The sequence below is a fragment of the Amblyraja radiata genome, chromosome 9 (assembly GCF_010909765.2).
Source record: "Amblyraja radiata isolate CabotCenter1 chromosome 9, sAmbRad1.1.pri, whole genome shotgun sequence".
Lineage (NCBI taxonomy): Eukaryota > Metazoa > Chordata > Chondrichthyes > Rajiformes > Rajidae > Amblyraja > Amblyraja radiata.
Window position 1 is genome coordinate 2,598,805 of NC_045964.1, and position 24,040 is coordinate 2,622,844.

Sequence of the window (24,040 nt, forward strand, 5' to 3'; positions counted from 1 at the left end):
ATTCTCTTGCACTTCCTCCAACCCACGCACTGCATTCAGCGTTCACCACGTCCTCTCCTTCCCACTGGAGAAGCAACATCTAAAATGGACCACACTTTACAGAGAAGCTATGCTCAGTCCACGGGAGCGAGCTCCATTCCCCAGTTGTCGACCTCTTTAATGTTGCGTTCCACTCCCATCTCACATCTGCACACTCCTGCACCATTGCAATGAAGTCGGGAAAAACAGCAGCACGGGTTCTGAAAGAACACTGTAGACTGAAGACTAAGGTCAACAATCTCAGCAAACACTCTCTCTCTTTGCATTACAGCTGGCCAGTTGCGTGTGAGGTTTAGTTTAGAGATACAGCTCGGAAACAGGCCCTTCGGCCCACAAGGACCCAGCGATCCCCGCTCACAAACACTATCCTGCACACACCAGGGGCAATTTACACTAATACCAAGCCAATTAACCTACAAACCTATATGTCTTTGGAGTGTTGGAGGAAACAAAAATCTCGGAGAAAACCCACGCGGTCAGGGGGAGAAGGTACAAACTCCGTCCAGACAGCACCCGTAGTCAGGATGGAACCTGGGTCCCTGGCACTGTGAGCAACTCTACTGCTGTGCCACTGTGCCGTCCTTATACCCATTTATAAATTGAACTCAGTTTCTCCTCTTCCCACTGTCAGCAATTAATGTAATGTTAAAATTGTACAAGGCATTGGTGAGGCCAATTCTGGAATATGATGTACAATTCTGGTCGCCAAATTATAGGAAAGATGTCAACAAAATAGAGAGAGTACAGAGGAGATTTACTAGAATGTTGCCTGGGTTTCAGCAACTAAGTTACAGAGAAAGGTTGAACAAGATAGGTCTTTATTCTTTGGAGCGCAGAAGGTTAAGGGGGGACTTGATAGAGTTCTTTAAAATTATGAGAGGGATAGACAGAGTTGACATGGATAAGCTTTTTCCACTGAGAGTAGGGAAGATTCAAACAAGGGGACATGATTTGAGAATTAAGGGACAAAGGTTTAGGGGGTAACATGAGGGGGAACTTCTTTACTCAGAGAGTGGTAGCTGTGTGGAATGAGCTTCCAGTGGAAGTGGTGGAGGCAGGTTCGATTTTATCATTTAAAAATAAATTGGATAGGTATATGGATGGGAAAGGAATGGAGGGTTATGGTCTGAGTGCAGGTAGATGGGACTAGGGGAGAGTAAGTGTTCGGCACGGACTAGAAGGGCCGAGATGGCCTGTTTCCGTGCTGTAATTGTTATTTGGTTAATGTACTGGGCATTTCGGGTAGTGTTGCTGCCTTACAGGTATCCTGGACAACTACCAACATTTTTGAATGCAGGGCTCGAAATTAACGGTTGCCCAGTGGCCAATAGCCACCTAACGTCCCACCGGGCAACCTAAATGTTGTGTCATTTTGCCTGGCTTGGCAAACATCCGGGACACCTACCATTCAACTCTGAGCGGGGCCCCCCCTCTCTATCTTTCTCTCTGTCACTCTTCCTCTCCGCCCGCCATCCGTATCCTTTTCCGGGCCGCTGTGTCTCCGCTCTCCGCCCGCTCCTCATCTGCCGGCAGGGCCGGCCACCTTGCACATGCACACAACCACGGCCAACACATCATCAGCCGCCCTGCACATGCGCACTGCTACGCCAACTGGTCGGAGCCGGGCACTTTCTCCCTCCCTTTGCAGTGTGGGAGATCTGGCCGCCATTGCTGTCCGGTCGCAGCCTCGCCGCGACCGCTGAAAACCAACACAGAATCACTCCCTGGAGCTGGAGTAACTTCCTGGAGTAACTCTTGCTTCTTGGTTTCCTGGTCCTCCAAAAATATTCTAAATGGAATTTAAACTGGATGTGGTGGAGGGTCCATCACCAAACTCCATACTCTGAACAATAACAGCCTATTGCACTTTATCTGTTTATTTATTGTGTATATATATGGTCTATGGTATACAGACACACTGAACTTTTATCTCATGTTCTGTCTTATGTTTCCATATCCTGTTGTGCTGCAGCAAGCAAGAATTTCATTGTCCGATCTGGCACACATCACAATAAAACTATCTTGACTTGGACTTAAGCAAAAAAGGGTTCTTGGGGGGAAAGAGGTACCTTAAATTTAGTTGCGTCTGGTTGGGTAACTATGGTAGGGTGAAGACTATTCAATGCTTTAATTGTGCGGGGGAACTCCATGGAGCAGCCAGCATCTCTGGATAGAAGAAATTAGTTGACCTTTTCGGGTAGAGACCCTTCTTTACACACCCTCTGGTTTTAGTTTAATTTAAAGATACAGCTTGGAAACAGGCTCTTCGGCCCACCGAGTCCACGCCGACCAACGATCACCCGTACACTAGTTCTATCCCACACATTAGCGACGTGAGTCAAGAGTGTTTTATTCTCGCACGTCCCAGTTAGAACAATGAAAAACTGTCATTTGGCAACCTAAAAAGCTGCCAAGGTTGCCCGGCTGACAACAGAGAAAAAAGGTTAAGTGAGAGCCCTGTCACCATGCAAAAGGTGAAGGCTTTGTTCTAAGGAATAGTAAACAAAATATACCAATGAAACTGGAGGAAAAAAGTCACAGACAATCACATTCAGGCCAAATACTATTTAAACAAAAAACAGACTTGTTTGTGGACAAAACATAACAGCTCCATTGCCCAATTTTTGCTGGTTTAATATTAATATTAAAGGTTAAACAGATGGTTTAACCTTTAATATTCTTCACCGGTGACTTCAAATGTTTCTCCGGTAGACACTAAATGCTGGAGTAAACCAGCGTGTGAGGCAGCATCTCTGGAGAGAAGGAATGGGCAACGTTTCGGACTCGGCATCCAGAGATGCTGCCTCACCCGCTGGGTTACTTCAGCATTTTGCGTCTCCCTTGGATTTTACCAGCATCTGCTGTTCTTTCTTATCAAATGTTTCTCTGTTACAAATGGGGAAATATAATGGTAGGAAAACCGGAATTATGAAAATGATTGAGAATGGGTAAACAATTTTCAGAAAACATTTTAAAACGGCACATCACAACAACGACAACAGTATTGTCCCACCTTACAACGTCAGGCATCCACTGTTCTCCTTCTGGGCAGAAGCTGCTGATGCCTTTTCTGTAGAGAACCGTTCGCTGTTCCGTTAGTGCCCAGACCACGTTATTCCTGGAGATTATTTGCATCAAAGGGCAAGGGCAATCCACCCTCACTGCTCTGGCACAGGGACGATCTGCACTGAGGCCTCAGGGTGAGGAAACAAAGTATTAAACACACCACGGCACGACATTGTACACGTCTACATAAAGCTTTTCACTGTACCTCGGTACACGTGACATTATTATCTCAATGGGGTTAGGTTAGGTAAGGGGGAGGTGCAGAGAGACCTGAGCGTCCTTGTACACCGGTCACTGAAAGTTGGCGTGCAGGTACAGCAGGCAGTGAAGAAAGCTAATGGAATGTTGGCCTTCATAACAAAAGGATTACAGTATAGGAGTAAAGAGGTTCTTCTGCAGTTGTATAGGGCTCTGGTGAGACCACATCTGGAGTATTGTGTACAGTTTTGGTCTCCTAATTTGAGGAAGGACATCCTTGTGATTGAGGCAGTGCAGCGTAGGTTCACGAGATTGATCCCTGGGATGGCGGGACTGTCATATGAGGAAAGATTGAAAAGACTAGGCTTGTATTGACTGGAGTTTAGAAGGATGAGGGGGATCTTATAGAAACATATAAAATTATAAAAGGACTGGACAAGCTAGATGCAGGAAAAATGTTCCCAATGTTGGGCGAGTCCAGAACCAGGGGCCACAGTCTTAGAATAAAAGAGAGGTCATTTAAGACTGAGGTGAGAAAAAAACTTCTTCACCCAGAGAGTTGTGAATTTGTGGAATTCCCTGCCACAAATCCACAGGGGGCAGTGGAGGCCAAATCACTGGATAAATTTAAGAGAGTTAGATAGAGCTCTGGAGGCTAGTGGAATCAAGGAATATGGGGAGAAGGCAGGCACGGGGTATTGATTGGGGACGATCAGCCATGATCACAATGAATGGCGGTGCTGGCTCGAAGGGCCGAATGGCCTCCTCCTGCACCAATTTTCTATCTATGTCTAATAAACTAAACTAACAAACGGTTTAATGCAAATCATCAGATTAGTGCTTTACACTGCAGACTGCAATGTTGTCAAGAGAGATAAAAATTAGTTAAAGAAAGAAAGCAAGAACAGCAAGATAAAAGCATGAGAATGGCAAGAGGAGATAAAGTTAATGGCCGCTTTTAGGACACAAATGTCACCACAGCCGATTAATTTTATGCTGACGTTGGTCATTACATGGGAAAACAATGTCATGCAAGGAGTATTGTGCCCAATAAATCTCTCTTCATCGCTGGGAAACTGTACATATGTCCTCAACCCATTTCATAAAAGCAGAGCAAATGTGGACTTAGCACCAAATGTAGCCAATAAAAACATCAACAACCCGGGCAAGGACAGAAGTGAATCTGAATAGTGAAAGCCTCAGATAGAGTGGATGTGGTGAGGATGTTTCCATTAGTGGGAGCGTCTAGGACCAAATGTTTCAAAGGTCTTTTATTGTCACGTGTACCAATTAAGCTACAGTGATATGCGAATTACCATACAGCCATACGGAAAAAAAAGCAACAAGACACACAACTACAAAAAAGTTAACAGCTGATTCCCCACATTCCTCACTGTGATGGAAGGCAATAAAGTCCAAACTTCTTCCTCTTTTATTCTCCCGCAGTCTGGGCAGTCGAACCATCTGACGGGGCAATCGAAGCTCCCGCAGCCGGCGGTCGAAGCCCCCGGGCGTCGGTGGCGGTTTAAGCTCCGACGTCAGGCCGGTCGGTCGAAGCTCCTGCGGCTAGTTCCCGAAGCCGGTCTCTAACCAGAGACCGCGGGCTCCATGATGTTAAGTCCGTAAACACCCACGGTTGGGGTTCCGAGGTCGATCCCTGGCAAAGGGATCACGGGCGCCGCGACGTTAAAGGCCCGTAGCTCTCAAATGTCGGTCTCCAGCAAAGGCCGCATTGTTAGGCCGCAATGCAGACGGAGACACAATACGGAAAAAAATCACATCTCCGTCGAGGTTAGAGATTAGAAAGTTTAGCCCAATCCCCCCGCCCAACATAAAACAAGCTGAAGAACACTAAGAACATACATTTAACACATACTATTTAAACACAAAGAAGTAAGGGACAGACAGACTATTGGCGAGGCAGCCTTTGCTGGTGCCACCTGGTGGAATAGTCATAGCCTCAGAATACAAGGACGTTCCTTTAGGAAGGAGACAAGGAGGAATGTCTTTAGTCAGAGGGTGGTGAATCTGTGGAATTCTTTGTCACAGATGGCTGTGGAGGCCAAGTCAATGGACATTTTTAAGGCAGAGATAGATTCTTGATTAGTACGGGTGTCTGGGGTTATGGGGAGAAGGCAGGAGAATGGGGTTAGGAGGGAAAGATAGATCAGCCATGATTGAATGGTGGAGTGGACTTGGTGGGCCGAATGGCCTAATTCTGTGCCTATCACTTATAAGCTTATGACCACATGAGTCTTATTAAAGAGAAGAAAGTAAAAGGGAGGGTACGGAGGCAGACATTTCACCCAAGTCACTATGCCAGAGCTGAAAAATATGTTGTGCCGGCTATCTGCTCGATTGCATCTGCACTGTACTTATAAGTGGGCAATCTTCATGTAAGAATGGTGGCTCATATCTGACCCATTGGCCACCACCAGGCAACTTCTGGAATTACAGGTATTCTGATACAAATGGGCTACTGAAGCCAATCAGAGAATTGTTGTCATTTATTCTCCACACTCTTGTCCAATTCATAGAAACATAGAAACATAGAAAATAGGTGCAGGAGTAGGCCATTCGGCCCTTCGAGCCTGCACCACTATTCAATATGATCATGGCTGATCATCCAACTCAGTATCCCATCCCTGCCTTCTCTCCATACCCCCTGATCCCTTTAGCCACAAGGGCCACATCTAACTCCCTCTTAAATATAGCCAATGAACTGGCCTCAACTACCTTCTGTGGCAAAGAATTCCAGAGATTCACCACTCTCCGTGTGAAATTTTTTTTCCTCATCTCGGTCCTAAAAGATTTCCCCCTTATCCTTAAACTGTGACCCCTTGTTCTGGACTTCCCCAACATCGGGAACAATCCTCCTGCATCTAGCCTGTCCAACCCCTTAAGAATTTTGTAAGTTTCTATAAGATCCCCCCTCAATCTTCTAAATTCTAGCGAGTACAAGCCGAGTCTATCCAGTCTTTCTTCATATGAAAGTCCTGACATCCCAGGAATCAGTCTGGTGAACCTTCTCTGTACTCCCTCTATGGCAAGAATGTCTTTCCTCAGATTAGGAGACCAAAACTGTACGCAATACTCCAGGTGTGGTCTCACCAAGACCCTGTACAACTGCAGTAGAACCTCCCTGCTCCTATACCCAAATCCTTTTGCTATGAATGCTAACATACCATTTGCTTTCTTCACTGCCTGCTGCACCTGCATGCCTACTTTCAATGACCGGTGTCATTGTAGAATTATTTCCACAACTTCAACAAGGGGCGGCACGGTGGCGCAGCGGTAGAGTTGCTGCCTTACAGGGCTTACAGTACCAGAGACCCACGTTCGATCCCGGCTACGGTGACCTGGTGACATGCCTGGGTTTTCCCCGAGATCTTCGCTTGTAGATTTGTAGGTTAATTGACTTGGTATAAATGTAGAAAAAATTGTCCCTAGCATGTGTAGGATAGTTTTAGTGTGCGGGGATGGCTGCTCGGTGCAGGCTCGGTGGTCTAAAGGGCCTGTTTCTGCGCTGTATCTCTAAACGTACCTAACACCAAAAAAAATGTATTTACGCCAAATCACCAATGTAATTAAAAAAACCCTCGGCATTCAGAATCACTTGCTAATAACCTTTCTTCAGCTAGACTCTTCAGTTTCTTTTCTCAACATGACCTATTCGTATTCTCCAGAGATGCTGCCTAACCACCGAGTTACTCCAGCACTTTGTATCCTTTTTTGTAAATCAGCATCTGCAATTCCTTGTACATTAGCTAATTAATAAAATTAGTTAATTGAACAGCAAATAAATGTAGGGCTTGCTCTAGGGAGAGCGGCCTTGGTGAGTAAAGTGCGAGTCCTTGGTTCAAGAGTCTTCAGCGAAGAGGCTGAGGCAAGGAGGCTACACTTATTCTGTTGTGTGTTTGATTTATATATTTAAGCGTAATGGCAGGAATATTACTGCAGTGCGTTTGCTGCAGGATGTGGGAAGACAGGGGCACTGTGGGATCTGTGTCCAGATGCAGCTCCTCAAGGAGTGAGTTAGGGAACTAGAGCAGCAGCTGGATGACCTGTGGTCCATCCGGGACGATGATAGACGATGATGGTGGCCGATTAGGAAAAGGGGAGATGCAACGAGACCTGGGTGTTATGGTACACCAGTCATTGAAAGTAGGCATGCAGGTGCAGCAGGCAGTGAAGAAAGCGAATGGTATGTTAGCATTCATAGCAAAAGGATTTGAGTATAGGAGCAGGGAGGTTCTACTGCAGTTGTACAGGGTCTTGGTGAGACCACACCTGGAGTATTGCATACAGTTTTGGTCTCCTAATCTGAGAAAAGACATTCTTGCCATAGAGGGAGTACAGAGAAGGTTCACCAGACTGATTCCCGGGATGTCAGGACTTTCATATGAAGAAAGACTGGATAGACTCGGCTTGTACTTGCTAGAATTTAGAAGATTGAGGGGGGATCTTATAGAAACTTACAAAATTATTAAGGGGTTGGACAGGCTAGATGCAGGAAGATTGTTCCCGATGTTGGGGAAGTCCAGAACAAGGGGTCACAGTTTAAGGATAAGGGAGAAATATTTTAGGACCGAGATGAGAAAAACATTTTTCACAGAGAGTGGTGAATCTCTGGAACTCTCTGCCACAGAAGGTAGTTGAGGCCAGTTCATTGGCTATATTTAAGAGGGAGTTAGATGTGGCCCTTGTGGCTAATGGGATCAGGGGGTATGAAGAGAAGGCAGGTACAGGATACTGAGTTGGATGATCAGCCATGGCGGTGCAGGCTTGAAGGACCGAATGGCCTACTCCTGCACCTATGTTTCTATGTTTCCTGGACAGGACCTACAGTCAGGTCGTCACTCCAAGAGTGCAGGAGGTGTGACGGGCAGAGACGGAAAGGAAGAGGATGAAGCGGGTGCAAGAGACCTCGGTGTAAGTGCCTCTTACAAACAGGTACGCCCTCTTGGGAGCTGTCAGGGCAGACGAGACGACGCTTCCAGTACGTGCAGCGGACAGGTCAGTGGCTCCAATCCTAGCGATGAGGCTCGACGGGCAAGACCGATGTCGGGCAGAGCCATAGTGATGGTGGCTCCATTGTCCGAGGTGCGGACAGGAGATTGTGTGGCGGCAGGCGAGACTCGAGGATGGCGTGTTCCTTCCCTGTTGTCAGGGTTCAAGATGTCTCGGACCGACTTCAGAACATCCTCGATAGGGAAGATGCGTAGCCGGAAGTAGTTGTGCATGTGGGCACAAACGACGTCAGGAAGAAGAGGAAGGAGGTTCTGAGTTTTGAGAGTTAGGAAGAAGGCTGAAACGCAGGACTTCTAGGGTTCCTGGGATGTCAGGATTGTCTTATGAAGAAAGACTGGATAGACTTGGTTTATACTCTCTAGAATTTATGAGATTGAGAGGGGATCTTATAGAAACTTACAAAATACTTAAGGGGTTGGACAGGCTAGATGCAGGAAGATTGCTCCCGATGTTGGGGAAGTCCAGGACAAGGGGTCACAGCTTAAGGATAAGGGGGAAATCCTTTAAAACCGAGATGAGAAGAACTTTTTTCACACAGAGAGTGGTGAATCTCTGGAACTCTCTGCCACAGAGGGTAGTCAAGGCCAGTTCATAAACTAAATAGTGGAGGGGGGGTAGACAAATGGAGTTAAAGGGGAAGAGAGCAAAGGGAAAGTTACAAAAGACACCAAAATTAAAGGAACAGAAAGTTCAAGAAGGGATAAGAGTAAGATCAGATGAAATAGGAACTGGCGTGAGAGGGGAGGTGAATACCGAATTAAAAGTGTTATATATGAATGTGCGAAGTATAAGAAATAAAGTGGATGAGCTTGAGGCTCAGTTGGAAATTGGCAAGTATGATGTTGTGGGAATTACAGAGACATGGTTGCAAGAGGACCAGGGCTGGGAACTGAATATTTAGGGGTATACATCCTATCGAAATGACAGACAGGTGGGCAGAGGGGGTGGGGTAGCTCTGTTGGTAAGGAATGAAATTCAGTCCCTTGCGAGGGGTGACATAGAATCAGGAGATGTGGAGTCATCGTGGATAGAACTGAGGAATCGGAAGGGGGAAAAGACCCTAATGGGAGTTATCTACATGGCCCCCAAACAGTAGCCTGGACATAGGGTGCAAGTTGCATCAGGGTTAAAATTAGCATGTAGCAAAGGTAATGCTACAATGGTCATGGGAGATTTCAACATGCTGATAGACTGGGATTATCAGGTTGGTTCTGGACCCCAAGAAAGGGAGTTTGTGGAGTGCCTCCGAGATGGATTTTTAGAGAAGCTAAAACTAGAGGAGCCTACCAGGGAGAAGGCAATTCTGGATTTTGTGTAATGAACTGGATTTGATAAGGGAACTCAAGGTAAAGGAACCATTAGGAGGTTGTGACCATAATATGACAAGTTTTAATCGGATGTGTCAGTATTACAGTTGAACAAAGGGGACTATGGAGCTATGAGGGAGGAGCTGGCCAAAGTTGACTGGAAAGATACCCTAGCAGGGATGACAGTGGAACAACAATGGCAGGTATTTCTGGGAATAATACAGAAGGTGCAGGATCACTTCATTCCAAAGAGGAAGAAAGAATCTAAAGGGAGTAAGAGGTGTCCGTGGCTGACAAGGGAAGTCAAGGACAGTATAAAAAATAAAATAAAAGACATATAACATAGCAAAGATGAGCAGGAAGACAGTGGATTGGGAAATATATAAAAATCAACAGAAGATAACTAAAAAGTCAAGACGAGGAGAAATTATGAACTACAAAGGTAAGCTAGCCAATAATATAAAGGGGGATAGTAAAAACTTATTTAGGTATGTGAAGAGGAAAACATTAGTTAAGACAAATGTGGGTCCCTTGAAGACAGAAATTTATTATGGGGAACATGAAAATGGCAGATGAGTTGAACAGGTACTTTGGATCTGTCTTCACTAAGGAAGACACAAACAATCTCCCAGATGTACTAGTGGCCAGAGGATCTGGGATGACAGAGGAACTGAAGGATATCCACATTAGGCAGGATTAATGGTGTTGGGTAGACTGATGGGACTGAAGGCTGATAAATCCCCAGGGCCTGATTGTCTGCATCCCAGGGTACTCAAGGATGTGGCTCTAGAAATCGTGGGTGATGATTTTCCAACGTTCTATAGACTCAGGATCAGTTCCTGTGAATTGGAGGGTAGCTAATGTTATCCCACTTTTCAACGAGGGAGAGAGAAAGCAGGGAATTATAGACCAGTTAGCCAGACATCAGTGGTGGGGGAGATGCTGGAATCGATTATTAAAGATGTAATAGCGGCGCATTTGGAAAACAGTAACAGGAGGGGAAATCTTCTGGAATTTTTTGAGGATGTAACAAGTAAAATGGACAAGGGAGAGCCAGTGGATGTAGTGTACCTGGACTTTCAGAAAGCCTTTGATAAGGTCCCACAGGAGAATAGTGGGCAAAATTAGAGCACGTGGTATTGGGGGTAGAGTGCTGACATGGATAGAGAAGTGGTTGGCAGACAGGAAACAAAGAGTAGGGATTAACAGGTCCCTTTCAGAATGGAAGGCAGTGATTAGTGGGGTACCGCAATGCTTGGTGCTGGGACCGCAGCTATTTACAATATACATTAATGATTTAGATGAATGGATTACAAGTAACATTAACAAATTTGCAGATTAAACAAAGCTGGGTGGCAGTGCAAACTGTGAAGAGGATGCTATGAGAATGCAAGGAGACTTGTTGGGTGAGTGGGCAGATGCATGACAGATGCAGTTTAATGTGGATAAATGTGAGGTTATCCACTTTGGTGGCAAGAACAGGAAGGCAGATTATTATCTGAATGGTGTCAGGTTAGGAAAAGGGGAAGTACTACGAAACCTGGGCGTGCTTGTACATCAGTCACTGAAAGTAAGCATTCAAGAAGGAACTGCAGATGCTGGAAAATCGAAGGTACACAAAAATGCTGGAGAAACTCAGCGGGTACGGCAGCATCTATGGAGCGAAAGAAATAGGTGACGTTTCGGGCCGAAACCCTTCTTCAGACTTTCAGCATGAAAGTAAGCATGCAGGTACAGCAATTAGCCTTCACAACGAGAGGAGTTGAGTATCGGAGCAAAGAGATCCTTCTGCAGTTGTACAGGGCTCTGGTGAGACCACACCTGGAGTATTGTCTGCAGTTTTGGTCTCCTAATTTGAGGAAGAACATTCTTGTTATTGAGCGAGTGCAACGTAGGTTCACCAAGTTAATTCCCGGGATGGCGGGACTGTCATACGATGAAAGAATGGAGCAACTGGGCTTGTATTCACTGGAATTTGGGAGGATTTTATAGAAACATATAAAATTATTAAGGGATTGGACACGCTAAATGCTAAATGTTGGGAGAGTCCAGAACCAGGGGCCACAGTTTAAGAATAAGGGGTAGCCATTTAGAACTGAGATGAGGAAAAAACTTTTCACCCAGAGAGTTGTGAATTTGTGGAATTCTCCGTCTCAGAAGGCAGTGGATGCTTTCAAAAGAGAGTTAGATAGAGCTCTTAGGGCTTGCGGAATCAGGGGATATGGGGAGAAGAGGATTGTGGATGATCGGCCATGATCACATTGAATGGCGGTGCTGGCTCGAAGGGCCAAATGGCCTACTCGTGCACCTAATGTCTATGCATCTACCCATCTATGTAAATACCTCAAATTAAAATACCTCAATACCTGCTATAAAAGAAACAGCACCAAAGAAGGCCACAAAATCTCATGGTATTTGCAGGAACCCAAGAGATTTCGTACGAGTTTCAAATTATATTTGGACATGCTTTATAGCATTCTCAAATAATTTCAGTCCACATTATGGAAGGAAATGTGCATTCCAAGCACAATACCACATGTAGGGGGCCTCTGGTGTACAGTGCAGTACATTCAATCATTGAAAGAATTCTCAAAATAATCGCTTATGTCTGTTTATACAATAGCACACAAGTTTCCATCTACTTTCCCTTCCCAGCATTAACTTTTCAATTTACCTACTATGCAGCAGTGACTACCCCCCGAAAAGTGCTGTAAGACTTTGGGGTTGTAAAGAAACTACAAAAAATATAAGTCTGCTTTTCTCTAAAAGTACACCAACATATTATCAATATATGCAACAAACCATTCATCAACTGCGCAGTTATGGGGGAAATAAAAACCTTAATTGGACTCACTTATAGGACGGCTTTCTGCTGCAAGCATATTTTCAGTCTACACAACTAGTTTAGTTTCGAGATATAGCATGGAAACAGACTCGTCAGCCCACCGAGTCCAGGCTGACCATCCATCACCTATTCACATTAGTTCTATCCTACACACTTAGGTCCATTTACAGATGCCAATTCACCCACAAACAACAGACAATAGACAATAGGTGCAGGAGGAGGCCATTCGGCCCTTCGAGCCAGCACCGCCATTCAATATGATCAAGGCTGATCATCCCCAATCAGTACCCCGTTCCTGCCTTCTCCCCATATCCCCTGACTCCGCTATTTTTTTAAGAGCCCTAAACAGCTCTCTCTTGAAAGCATCCAGAGAACCCGCCTCCACCGCCCTCTGAGGCAGAGAATTCCCCAGACTCACCACTCTCTGTGAGAAAAAGTGTTTCCTCGTCTCCGTTCTAAAGGGCTTACTTCTTATTCTTAAACTGTAGCCCCTGGTTCTGTACTCCCCCAACATCGGGAACATGTTTCCTGCCTCTAGCGTGTCCAAACCCTTAACAATCTTATATGTTTCAATGAGATCCCCTCTCATCCTCTGGCCGATTAGGAAAAGGGGAGATGCAACGAGACCTGGGTGTCATGGTACACCAGTCATTGAAAGTAGGCATGCAGGTGCAGCAGGCAGTGAAGAAAGCAAATGGTATGTTTGCATTCATAGCAAAAGATTTGAGTATAAGAGCAGTGAGGTTCTATTGCAGTTGTACCACCAGTTCGGAAGTGGCGGCGCTGTGATACAGCTGCGGCTCGCCTGCAGTCTGTCTGTTTTTACTTTTTATGTTGTTTTTTTTTGTCTAGTTTAGTAATTTTTTTGGTTATTAGGTGGTGTTATGTGTGTGGGGGGAGGGTGAAACAGAGCTTTCTGTCTCTCCCTTCGGGGGAATGCGACTTTTTGGCGTATCCCCCTTCTCTTCCCCCGTCTGCGCTGAGGCCTAATGGCGAAGCTGGCGGCCTCCAACCTGCGACCGACCTCGAGGGTCCGGAGGTAGAGCCAGCCAGGACTCACCAACGCGAGGCTGGCCGTCTTCGAGCTGTGGCGACGTCCGGGTAGCGGCACGACTCGGCGCTCCGGTGAGGGTGGACGGTGCGGAGCTGAGACACTCCTGTGCGGCCGGCACGGCTACCGGCTGGAAGGTGCTCCCGTGTGGGCAGCCCGGTGCGGGGCTGAGACGCTGCCGTGCGGGCGGACCGGCTCCCGGCTGGAAGGTGCTCTCGTGGGGGCAGCCCGGTGCGGGGCTGAGACGCTGCCTTGTGGGCAGCCCGGTGCGGAGCGGAGACGGCGGCTGAGGCGGCGTTTCTGGCGACGGCGACCTGGATCCGGGGCTCGGCCGCGGGCCAATGGAGGACACAACAGCTGCGGGCATCTTCGACCATCCCCCGGGCCGCGGAGCTTGAACCGGCCCGTTCGCGGAGCTCGGTTGAGCCGCGGGACTGACTTACCATCGCCCGGTGGGGTATCGCCTCGGCGCAGAGGGAGAAGAGGAGGGAAGAGACAGTAACTCTAAGACTTTTGCCTCCATCACAGTGAGGAGGTGTTTGGTGAACTCACTGTGGTGGATGTTAATTTGTGTTTATTGTGTTTTGTTATTATTACATGTATGGCTGCAGGCAACAGCATTTCGTTCAGACCGAAAGGTCTGAATGACAAATAAAGGATTCAATTCAATTCAATACAGGGTCTTGGTGAGACCACACCTGGAGTATTGCGTACAGTTTTGGTCTCCTAATCTGAGGAAAGACATTCTTGCCATAGAGGGAGTACAGAGAGGGTTCACCAGACTGATTCCTGGGATGGCAGGACTTTCATATGAAGAAAGACTGGATAGACTCGGCTTGTACACGCTGGAATTCAAAAGATTGAGGGGGGATCTTATAGAAACTTACAAAATTCTTAAGGGGTTGGACAGGCTAGATGCAGGAAGATTATTCCCGATGTTGGGGAAGTCCAGAACTAGGGGTCACAGTTTAAGGATAAGAGGGAAGTATTTTAGGACCGAGATGAGAAAATCATTTTTTACACAGAGAGTGGTGAATCTGTGGAATTCTCTGCCACAGAAGGTAGTTGAGGCCAGTTCAATGGCTATATTTAAGAGTTAGATGTGGCCCTTGTGGCTAAAGGGATGGAGAGAAGGCAGGAATGTAATACTGAGTTGGATGATCAGCCATGATCATATCGAATGGCGGTGCAGGCTCGAAGGGCCGAATGGACTACTCCTGCACCTATTTTCTATGTTTCTATGTTTCTATCCTTCTAAACTCCAGAGTGTACAAACCTGACTGTCTTTGGAGTGTGGGAGGAAACCGGATCACCCGGAGAAAACCCAGGCGGTCACAGGCAGAAAGTGCAAACTGCGTACAGACAGCACCCGTAGTCAGGATCGAACTCTGGTCTCTGGCACTGTGCTACCGTGATTATCTTGATTTATATTAAAATATCTTGATTTGAACTTTAAGATACAAAGATACCATTTAAGATATTGAAGACTTTAAGATATTAATTCTGAAATACCTGTTTGCAAATAGAGCTCGCCGTTGGTTTGAATGATCCAGGCAGCGTCATCACTTAAGGCAACATAAGCAGCGTTGGGCAAGGCCTCGTACCAATGTCTCTTCCCCTTCATTGTCACTTTGCCACAGGCATATGCTTTGCTCGATTTTTGTTCAATTTTCCACAGTAACACACCTGCACATAGGAACGGTAAGATGGAAAGTCAATACAGGAATACATTTCAAAAGATCAAATAAAAGCTGGTTTTGCAAATGATGCACAGAAACAGCATGTACAAAAATTGTGTGCATTGCATAATTATATCCTAGTGTAGAGATATAGCATGGAAACAGGCCCTTCGGCCCACCGAGCCCATGCCAACCATTGATCACCCGTTCAAACTAGTTCTATGTTATCTCATTTTCCCTGCATACTAGGGGGCAATTTACAAAGCAGCAGAATTAGGCCATTTGGTCCATCAAGTTTACTACCCCATAAGGCAGAGGCCAATTAACCTACAAACCCAAACATCTTTGGGATGAGAGGGGAAAGCAGAGTACCCGGAGGAAACCCACGTGGTCACAGGGAGAACATGCAAACTCCATACAGGCAGCCTCAGGTCAGGATCCAACCTGGGTTTCTGGCGGGGGCTGCCTATTCTGCATCACACATTTGACATTTCATGCAGCACTTGTATACAAGTACAAAACTGCATGGAGAAAGCTACACAAACTGAAGGCTGGAATTTGTTAAACATAGTATTTTGGAAATGTTGGTAAAAAATGGAATGAAAATGTAAAAAAAACTGTAGATGGTGGTTTACAAAAAGAAGACAGAGTGCTGGAGTGGGTCAGGCCGCATTTGTGGAGACCATGTTCTCCAGAGATGCTGCCTGACCCGCATAGTTACTCCAGCACTCTGTGTCTTCTTTCAATGGAATGAAGATGTGGCTTTGTCACTAACCTGAGGGTGACACTGCCACCTGCTGGACACCATCTTCAAACTTCTGCCACCGCAGACCTGTACTGAAGAAAGGGCTACAGTACAGACCACCCTTACAGTCCAAACACCAGATATGCTTTTCAGAGACCACCAAACTAAGCATATTATACCCAGGGCCAGAGTAACCCATCCAGCTCTCAGCAAACTGCCAACAAAAGACAAATAGAAGCAAGTCAACTAAAATGTTTGTATTTCAAGAACCTTTACTTAAAAATGTCATTGCAAAAGTCGAGTGTTTCATTGTCATGTCCCGCAATGGAACAATGTCAATCAATCAATCAATCAACCTTTATTGTCATCTAGCAAAGCAACAGTTGTACAGTGCAAAATGAGAAGACGTTTCCCAGGGAATACCGGAGCATCGCACATGAAACTTAAAACATTTCACACATAATAACAGTAAAAACAATCCAGTCCCTGATGAAACAGTATAGTTAAAAGCAGGTAAAACAGCAACATTAAAATACAGTAAAAACAGTCATTAAAATGTCCAGGGCAGCTGATTTGAGTGGCCAGTGCCAGAGTTATTAAAATGTCAGTGCAAAGCCGCAGAATCAGGTGGAGTGACTGTTTAGCAGCCTCACAGCCTGTGGCAGGAAACTGTTTAGCAGTCTGGTTGTCCGAGCTTTGATGCTACGGTATCTCTTGCCTGATGGCAGGAGATCCAGGTGTGTGTGGAGGGGGTGCAGTTTGTCCTTAGCTATTCTCAGAGCTTTTTTCAGGCAGCGGCTCCGGAACAGTTCTTGTACCGAGGGTAGGGAGACGCCAATGATCCTCTCTGCTCCCCTCACTACCCTCTGCAGAGCCTTCCTGTCTGAGCAGTTACAGTTGGAGTACCACGTGTTCATGCAGTACGTGTAATTCTTATCTGCAGGACAATATTAATAACCCTCAACTTAATAACATTTTATGTTAACAAACCTCACCAGAAAGTCTCGGGCACCCATAGTTGGGACTGAAATGGTGGCAAACCCTGGTGATTATTGCAGATAATCAAGGACCAGTCTCACCCCGCTCACTTCCTCTTCTCCCGTCTCCCATCAGGCATGAGGTACAATAGTGTGAAAACGTACACCTCCAGATTCAGGGACAGCTTCTTCCCAGCTGTTATCAGGCAACTGAACCATCCTATCACCAACTAGAGAGCGGTGCTGAGCTACCATCTACCTCATTGGAGACCCCCAGACCATCTTTGATCAGATGTACTAAACGTTATTCCATCTATCTGTACACTGTGGATTGTTCAATTGTAATCATGTATAATCTTTCTGCTGACTGATTAGCATGCAACAAGAAAGCTTTTCAGTGTACCTCAGTACATGTGACAATAGACTAAACTATAGACTCAGTGAGCTGCTTCTATGCGTTAGGTGCTGTGCTGGTTATTGTACTTATGTGTGGTCTAATGATCCTTATGCAAAAAAAAATCTCACTGTACTTTGGTACACATGGCTAACGGAATCAAGGTATACAGGGAGAAAGCAGGAACAGGGTTCTGGATGATTAGCCGTGATCATATTGAATGGCGGTGCTGGTTGGATAGGTGCCTCCCGCACCTATTTTCTATGTTTCTATAATATAGCAACCATTGAACCATATTACATAGAAACATAGAAAATAGGTGCAGGAGTAGGCCATTCGGCCCTTCGAGCCTGCACCGCCATTCAATATGATCATGGCTGATCATCCAACTCAGTATCCTGTACCTGCCTTCTCTCCATACCCCCTTGATCCCTTTAGTCACAAGGGCCACATCAAACTCCCTCTTAAATATAGCCAATGAACTGTGGCCTCAACTACCTTCTGTGGCAGAGAATTCCACAGATTCACCACTCTGTGTGTGGAAAAAAATGTTTTTCTCTGTTACGTAGTACTAACATTTACGTACATTTAAAATGTTACGCAGTACTAACGTTACTGTTTAACAAAACGTTAAAAGCTAGGGGGTATGGAGAGAAGGCAGGTACGGGATACTGAGTTGGATGATCAGCCATGATCATATTGAATGGCGGTGCAGGCTCGAAGGGCCGAATGGCCTACTCCTGCACCTATTTTCTATGTCTATGTCTATATAAGACGCTTTGAAAAAGCAAGGCAGTACATTAAAATGTAAGCAAGTATAACTAACAAAGGCTGCTACCTTGAAACAAAATTAGTTAGCACTTCACCTGATCAGACTTTAAAAGTTCCATTTCATCGGCAGAGTTTTTCAAGTCCTGGGAGACTAGGCCCAGCGATTCTGCTGTGGTGCGACTGTGTAGGAGTTCAGCCATGCTGGTTTCAGACACTGAGTGAGAAACGGCACGGCCATAAATATCATCCTCATCACTGGATGACAAACATGGCTCTGGGGCATTCTCTCTTTTCCAGCTACCACTGTCACCAGAGCCCACTGTTTCCATTCTCCCTGCACCCTCAGCCGTCCCAGGTAAATGCGGCTCGTTGTATGAAACATAAAGCTGCGAAAACTCTTTGGCTTCTTGTTTGTTCACATCTATATCTGGTGAAAGAATCCTCATCAGCAGAGCGTGACGCTCATCCAAATACGTCTCCGAGCTTTCCCTTAGCGATTCGTGCAAACTCAGGGTGCAAGTCAAGACTGCATTTTGCGGAGTTTGAGATCTTAATGCTAAGGGGTCACTGTCATAGGTTTCATCAATCACGGTGCCAACTGCACTTCTCTGCAGGCTCGTGACCGGTTCACAACAATTGAACAATGAAACCTTGTCCGAGTGCTCATCTTTTTCATCACAGGAGTTTAGTAACTTAACAGAAGATACAGGATCTGAGCATTCTGTAAACCTTGGATGGTCGGAAGAACAAAGATCTTCATTTGTCAAGTTGGATTCCCGCAAAGATTCTGGTGAACTGTGTGAGGGGAGAGGGTGTGGAGTAGGTACAGGAGGCTGTGTGGCATCCACACAGAGGCAAGTGTCCAGCTCCTGCAGCATGTTGTTGGAGTCGGTACTAATCTGGCTCTCCCGTTCAGGAGAGTCCGAGGCCAAGTGGTCCAGGCTGCTGCTCAACAAGCTCAGCTGCTCTGACAGGTCGCACGTTGTGGTCACAGAACTATCGATGGCAAAGTCACTCAGAAGTGCTGGCTCTGAACACACAGAGCTGTTGGAAAAGTCAGTTTCATGTTTCACCTGGCTGCTGTTTTCCGATGCCAAACTTGCTGCAAGCAGAGGTAAAATGCAATGTAAGAGTCTATCTGCAACTCAGTGAAAGAGACGTGGACATATTTAACAATAATAAATGCCAGCATTTTTCCATGTATTTCTTTATGACATTGGAGGCCAATTTGGCCTCAGAATAATCTCAATTTCCACTAATTTGACCCATCCAACCTGTTCTCTTACATTTCCATCAACTTGCCCCAGATTCTACCATTGACGCACCTTTATGGCAATTTACAATGGCCAATTAACCCACCAACCCACACATCTTTGGGGTATGGGAGTAAATTGGAGCACAAGATTACAAAAGTTGGGACATGATGCTGCAGCTGTACAAGTTGCTGGAGGGACCACACTTGGGATACTGTGTGCAGTTCTGGCTGCCCAGCTATAGGAAGGATGTCAACAACTTAGAAAGGGTGCAAGAAGATTCACCAGGATGTTCCCCGGGCTTGTGGGCTTGACCTACATGGAGAGAGAGGTCGGATAGGCTGTGACTTTTTCTTCTGGAGCGTAGGAGGCTGAGGAGTCAATCGACAATAGACAATAGGTGCAGGAGTAGGCCATTCAGCCCTTCGTGCCAGCACCGCCATTCAATGTGATCATGGCTAATCATCCACAATCAGTACCCCATTCCTGCCTTCTCCCCATATCGCCTGACTCCACTATTTTTAAGAGCCCTATCTAGCTCTCTCTTGAGCTTGGGACCTTATTGAGGTGACCTTATTGAGGTGCACAAGACCACGAGGGGCATGGATAACGTGAATGCTCACTGTCTTTAACCCCAGGATAGAGGTTTCTAAAACTAGGCGGCACAGGTTTAAGGTGAGAGGGGAGAGATTTAAGAGGAACCTCAGGGGCAACTTTTTCTGTCAGAGGGTAGTCTGTATTTGAAACAAGCTGATACAATTCTGACTCTTAAAAGACATTTGGACAGAAGGACATGGAGGATTATGGGCCAAATTCAAGCAAGTGGGCTCAAAGAGAGTGGTGAGTGTAGAATTCTCTGCCGCAGAGGGCGGTGGAGGCCGGTTCTCTGGATACTTTCGAGAGCTAGATAGGGCTCTTAAAGATAGCGGAGTCAGGGGATATGGGGAGGTAGGAACGGGCCACTGATTGGGGATGATCAGCCATGATCACATTGAATGGCGGCACTGGCTCAAAGGGCCGAATGGCCTACTCCTGCGCCTATGGTCTATTGTCTAAAAGGCCAACTTGGTTGGCATGGACAAGGGGGGTGGAAGGGTTGAATGATCATTCTCCCCTCACGATCTTGTACACCTCAATAAGGTCACATCTCTAACCTCCAACGCTCATAAAAAAAAGTCCCAGCCTATCCAACCACAAGCCCAAATAACATTCTGGTCAATCTCTTTTTTGTTAATGACATCCTTCCTCGAGCTAGGTGACCAGAACTGCACACAGGTTAGTTCTGTGATCACAGGGAGGAGGTGCAGACTGCGCCAGGATAGTGCCGGAGACAATGATTGAATCCGGTTCACTGCAGCCATGAGGTGGCAACTACTCATCGCACCATCGTTTTACAGCAAGAACACACATTATTCATTATTTTGCTGCTTCAATAGTTTTGAAGGAAAATGAATATTTCATTCGGCCTGTGGAGTTTGCCCACAGCACAGATCTTTTGGTCCTCTGTATCAAAGCTGCCAGGCACTTGGTGCCATTGAAAGCTCAACACCATGACTTCAAGCCTCCCAACACCATGACTTCAAGCCTCCCGCAAAAACAGCCGCTGGGCGTCCTTTCAATCTCAGCTTGAATTGTCACAATCACACACAATTTCGCTTCAGGTTTTACTTTTAAAACAGTCCTGGTAATCCCGCTTCTTTGTCGTGGTTTGTTTCTTTGGGAGGAAACTAATGTGGTCACAGGGAGAACATGCAAACTGCACGCAGACAGCGCCCAAGGTCAGGATCAAACCCGGGTCTCTGGCGCCGTGAGACAGCGGCTCTATGCGCTGGCCTTGGGGCCTTATTTAAGAATAAGGGGTAGGCTGTTTAGAACGGAGATGAGGAAAAACTTTTTCACCCAGAGAGTTGTGAATCTGTGGAATTCTCTGCCTCAGAAGGCAGTGGAGGCCAATTCACTGGATGCTTTCAAGAGAGAGTTAGATAGAGCTCTTAGAGGAGTCAGGGGATATGGTGAGTAGGCAGGAACGGGGTACTGATTGTGGACGATCAGCCATGATCACAGTGAATGGCGGTGCTGGCTCGAAGGGCCAAGTGGCCTACTCCTGCACCTATTGTCTTTTGGGGTCAAGGTTGTGAACAGTCTAATGCTGACATTTGGTCAGGGAACAGGAAGTTAACCACAACTGAATGGATATAGTGGGAGCAGTGAGGCGAGGGAAGCTAAAAGGTTGGAAAAAATATACCTTGTTTCCGTTTCTTCTTCTTTTTCACCGAGACAACGACCAACTGTTGGTTGAAATCTTCCACGTTCATTGCCCCGAATCTCTCCGAAGTCTCTGGAACCTTTGATAACAACACAGGCGAGGACAGTGCTCCAACCTGCTGTTCTGGAGTGGTTACGTGGCTGAAAACACTGATACTACTATTAAGGGAACTACTTCTGCTCCTGGGCTCACTGGCCAAAGAGCCTCTTCTTTCCCCCGTCTCATCCCATGCTTGTCCCCCCCCACCATCATGTTCAATACTCTGCCAGTGCTCAGGCTCAGAGGATGACGACTTCCGCATCTCAAAACTAACACTTCCTGAAGTCTTATCATCATTTTGCACATCCCTCGAGTCGGTTGAGCTCATTCTTTCTTGAACTGATTCACTGCAGGTGGTTGTCAGCAGGGATTGTGACTTTACACCTGGGGATAAAAGTACAAGAGTTAACGTTACACCTCATTTCCAAACTATGATACAAAGTTTGGCTGATGGTCTCTATATGCATTTAAGGGTGAAGTCTAATATTAAATCTTGGCTGTCTTATGGCCCTGTCCCACAGTGCGAGTTCATTCCAAGAGCTCTCCCGAGTTTGCCCTGATTCAAACTCGGAGATTTACGGTAATGGCCGCTCGTCGGTACTCGGGGCTCTCGTGGACATTTTTCAACATGTTGAAAAATCTTCACTAGTCTTCCCGAGCCTACCTGCCGTTAGCGAGTCTTCCCGAGTACCTGCCGTTAGCGTTACGAGCCGCTAAGAGATGTCCCCGAGCTCCGACGTACCCGCAACGTTCATTCTCCGTGCTTACCGCGAGTTAGATTTTTTTTTTTAACTCGGGAGAGTTGGAATTAACTCGTACCGTGGGACAGGGCCATTAGGCAGATCCTTTGATAGAGACTGAGTCAATTCGACTCTGGCCCAGATTGACACTAAATGCTGGAGTAACTCAGGCAGCATCTCTGGAGAGAAGGAACGGGTGACGTTGCAGGTCGAGACCCTTCTTCACAGGGGTTTTCGATCTGAAGAAGGGCCTCGACGCAAAACGTCACCCATTCTTTCTTTCCAGAGATGCTGTCTGTCCCTCTGAGTTACTCCAGAATTTTGTGTCTATCTTCGGTCTAGATTTTGTGTCTATCTTCGTCTATTCCTTCTGGCTAAAAACCAGCATCTGCAGTTCCTTCCTACACATTTTGTCTACTAGAGTCATAGAGTAATACAGTGTGGAAATAGGCCCTTCGGCCCAACTCGCCCACCCCGGCCAACAATGTCCCAGCTACCCTAGGCCTACTTGCCTGCCCTTGGTCCATATCCCTCAAACCTGTCGTGTCAAACTCTGGCTTTAGTTGGTTCTGAGATGGAGAATAAGGCCAAAGAGAGAACACAGGCTCGTCCACAGACGGGACATGGTGACTGTTGGGGGAGGTGGGTGGTAGTTTCAGGTGTCTAATGCTTTGGTAGATAATGCAGGACCTCTCTCTGCTCCCTCTCCATGTTTATCCAAGCTTCTTAAAGCCATCCTGAATACTCCTCCTGTACTTTTAGAGATATTATGGGTCAGATATTCTCTTGATTAGCAAGTGATGTTGCAATAGTATAATGAGGCTTATCTATAACAATGTCTGCACTTTATTTCTGAAGTTCTGTTTTATTGAAGCCAATTTAATTTAACATCACTCTCAGAACAAATTGCTCCACCACTTCCCCATATTCATTCCAAGTTCCCTGTTCACTCATTTAAAAGAAATTGAAGATTTTTTTTAAATCTGCACAGTGGGATATCCAAAACTTCCTAGTTTTCCTTTCTTTTATAGAAACATAGAAACATAGAAATTAGGTGCAGGAGTAGGCCATTCGGCCCTTCGAGCCTGCACCGCCATTCAATATGATCATGGCTGATCATCCAACTCAGTATCCCGTACCTGCCTTCTCTCCATACCCTCTGATCCCCTTAGCCACAAGGGCCACATCTAACTCCCTCTTAAATATAGCCAATGAACTGGCCTCGACTACCCTCTGTGGCAGGGAGTTCCAGAGATTCACCACTCTCTGTGTGAAAAAAGTTCTTCTCATCTCGGTTTTAAAGGATTTCCCCCTTATCCTTAAGCTGTGACCCCTTGTCCTGGACTTCCCCAACATCGGGAGCAATCTTCCTGCATCTAGCCTGTCCAACCCCTTAAGAATTTTGTAAGTTTCTATAAGATCCCCTCTCAATCTCCTAAATTCTAGAGAGTATAAACCAAGCCTATCCAGTCTTTCTTCATAAGACAGTCCTGACATCCCAGGAATCAGTCTGGTGAACCTTCTCTGCACTCCCTCTATGGCAATAATGTCCTTCCTCAGATTTGGAGACCAAAACTGTACGCAATACTCCAGGTGTGGTCTCACCAAGACCCTGTACAACTGCAGTAGAACCTCCCTG

At 46.2% G+C, this 24,040-nt stretch overlaps 1 protein-coding gene across 4 annotated transcripts in view; it reads right to left on the bottom strand.

Moving 5' to 3' along the window:
* tecpr2 (tectonin beta-propeller repeat containing 2) overlaps positions 1-24,040 on the bottom strand; it is an 85,956-nt gene that overhangs the window by 44,769 nt on the left and 17,147 nt on the right. For all 4 annotated transcript variants that reach the window (XR_004413013.1, XM_033026495.1, XM_033026494.1 and 1 more), the window contains exons 8-12: positions 21,602-22,045; positions 18,199-19,205; positions 15,992-16,175; positions 15,050-15,223; positions 3,053-3,233 (exon numbers count right to left, since the gene is read on the bottom strand). Coding sequence is in view for 3 of the 4 variants with exons in the window: in XM_033026495.1 (XP_032882386.1) it covers positions 3,053-3,233; positions 15,050-15,223; positions 15,992-16,175; positions 18,199-19,205; positions 21,602-22,045 (1,990 nt within the window). In the remaining variant the exon portion in view is untranslated. The remainder of the gene's footprint in view (positions 1-3,052; positions 3,234-15,049; positions 15,224-15,991; positions 16,176-18,198; positions 19,206-21,601; positions 22,046-24,040) is intronic.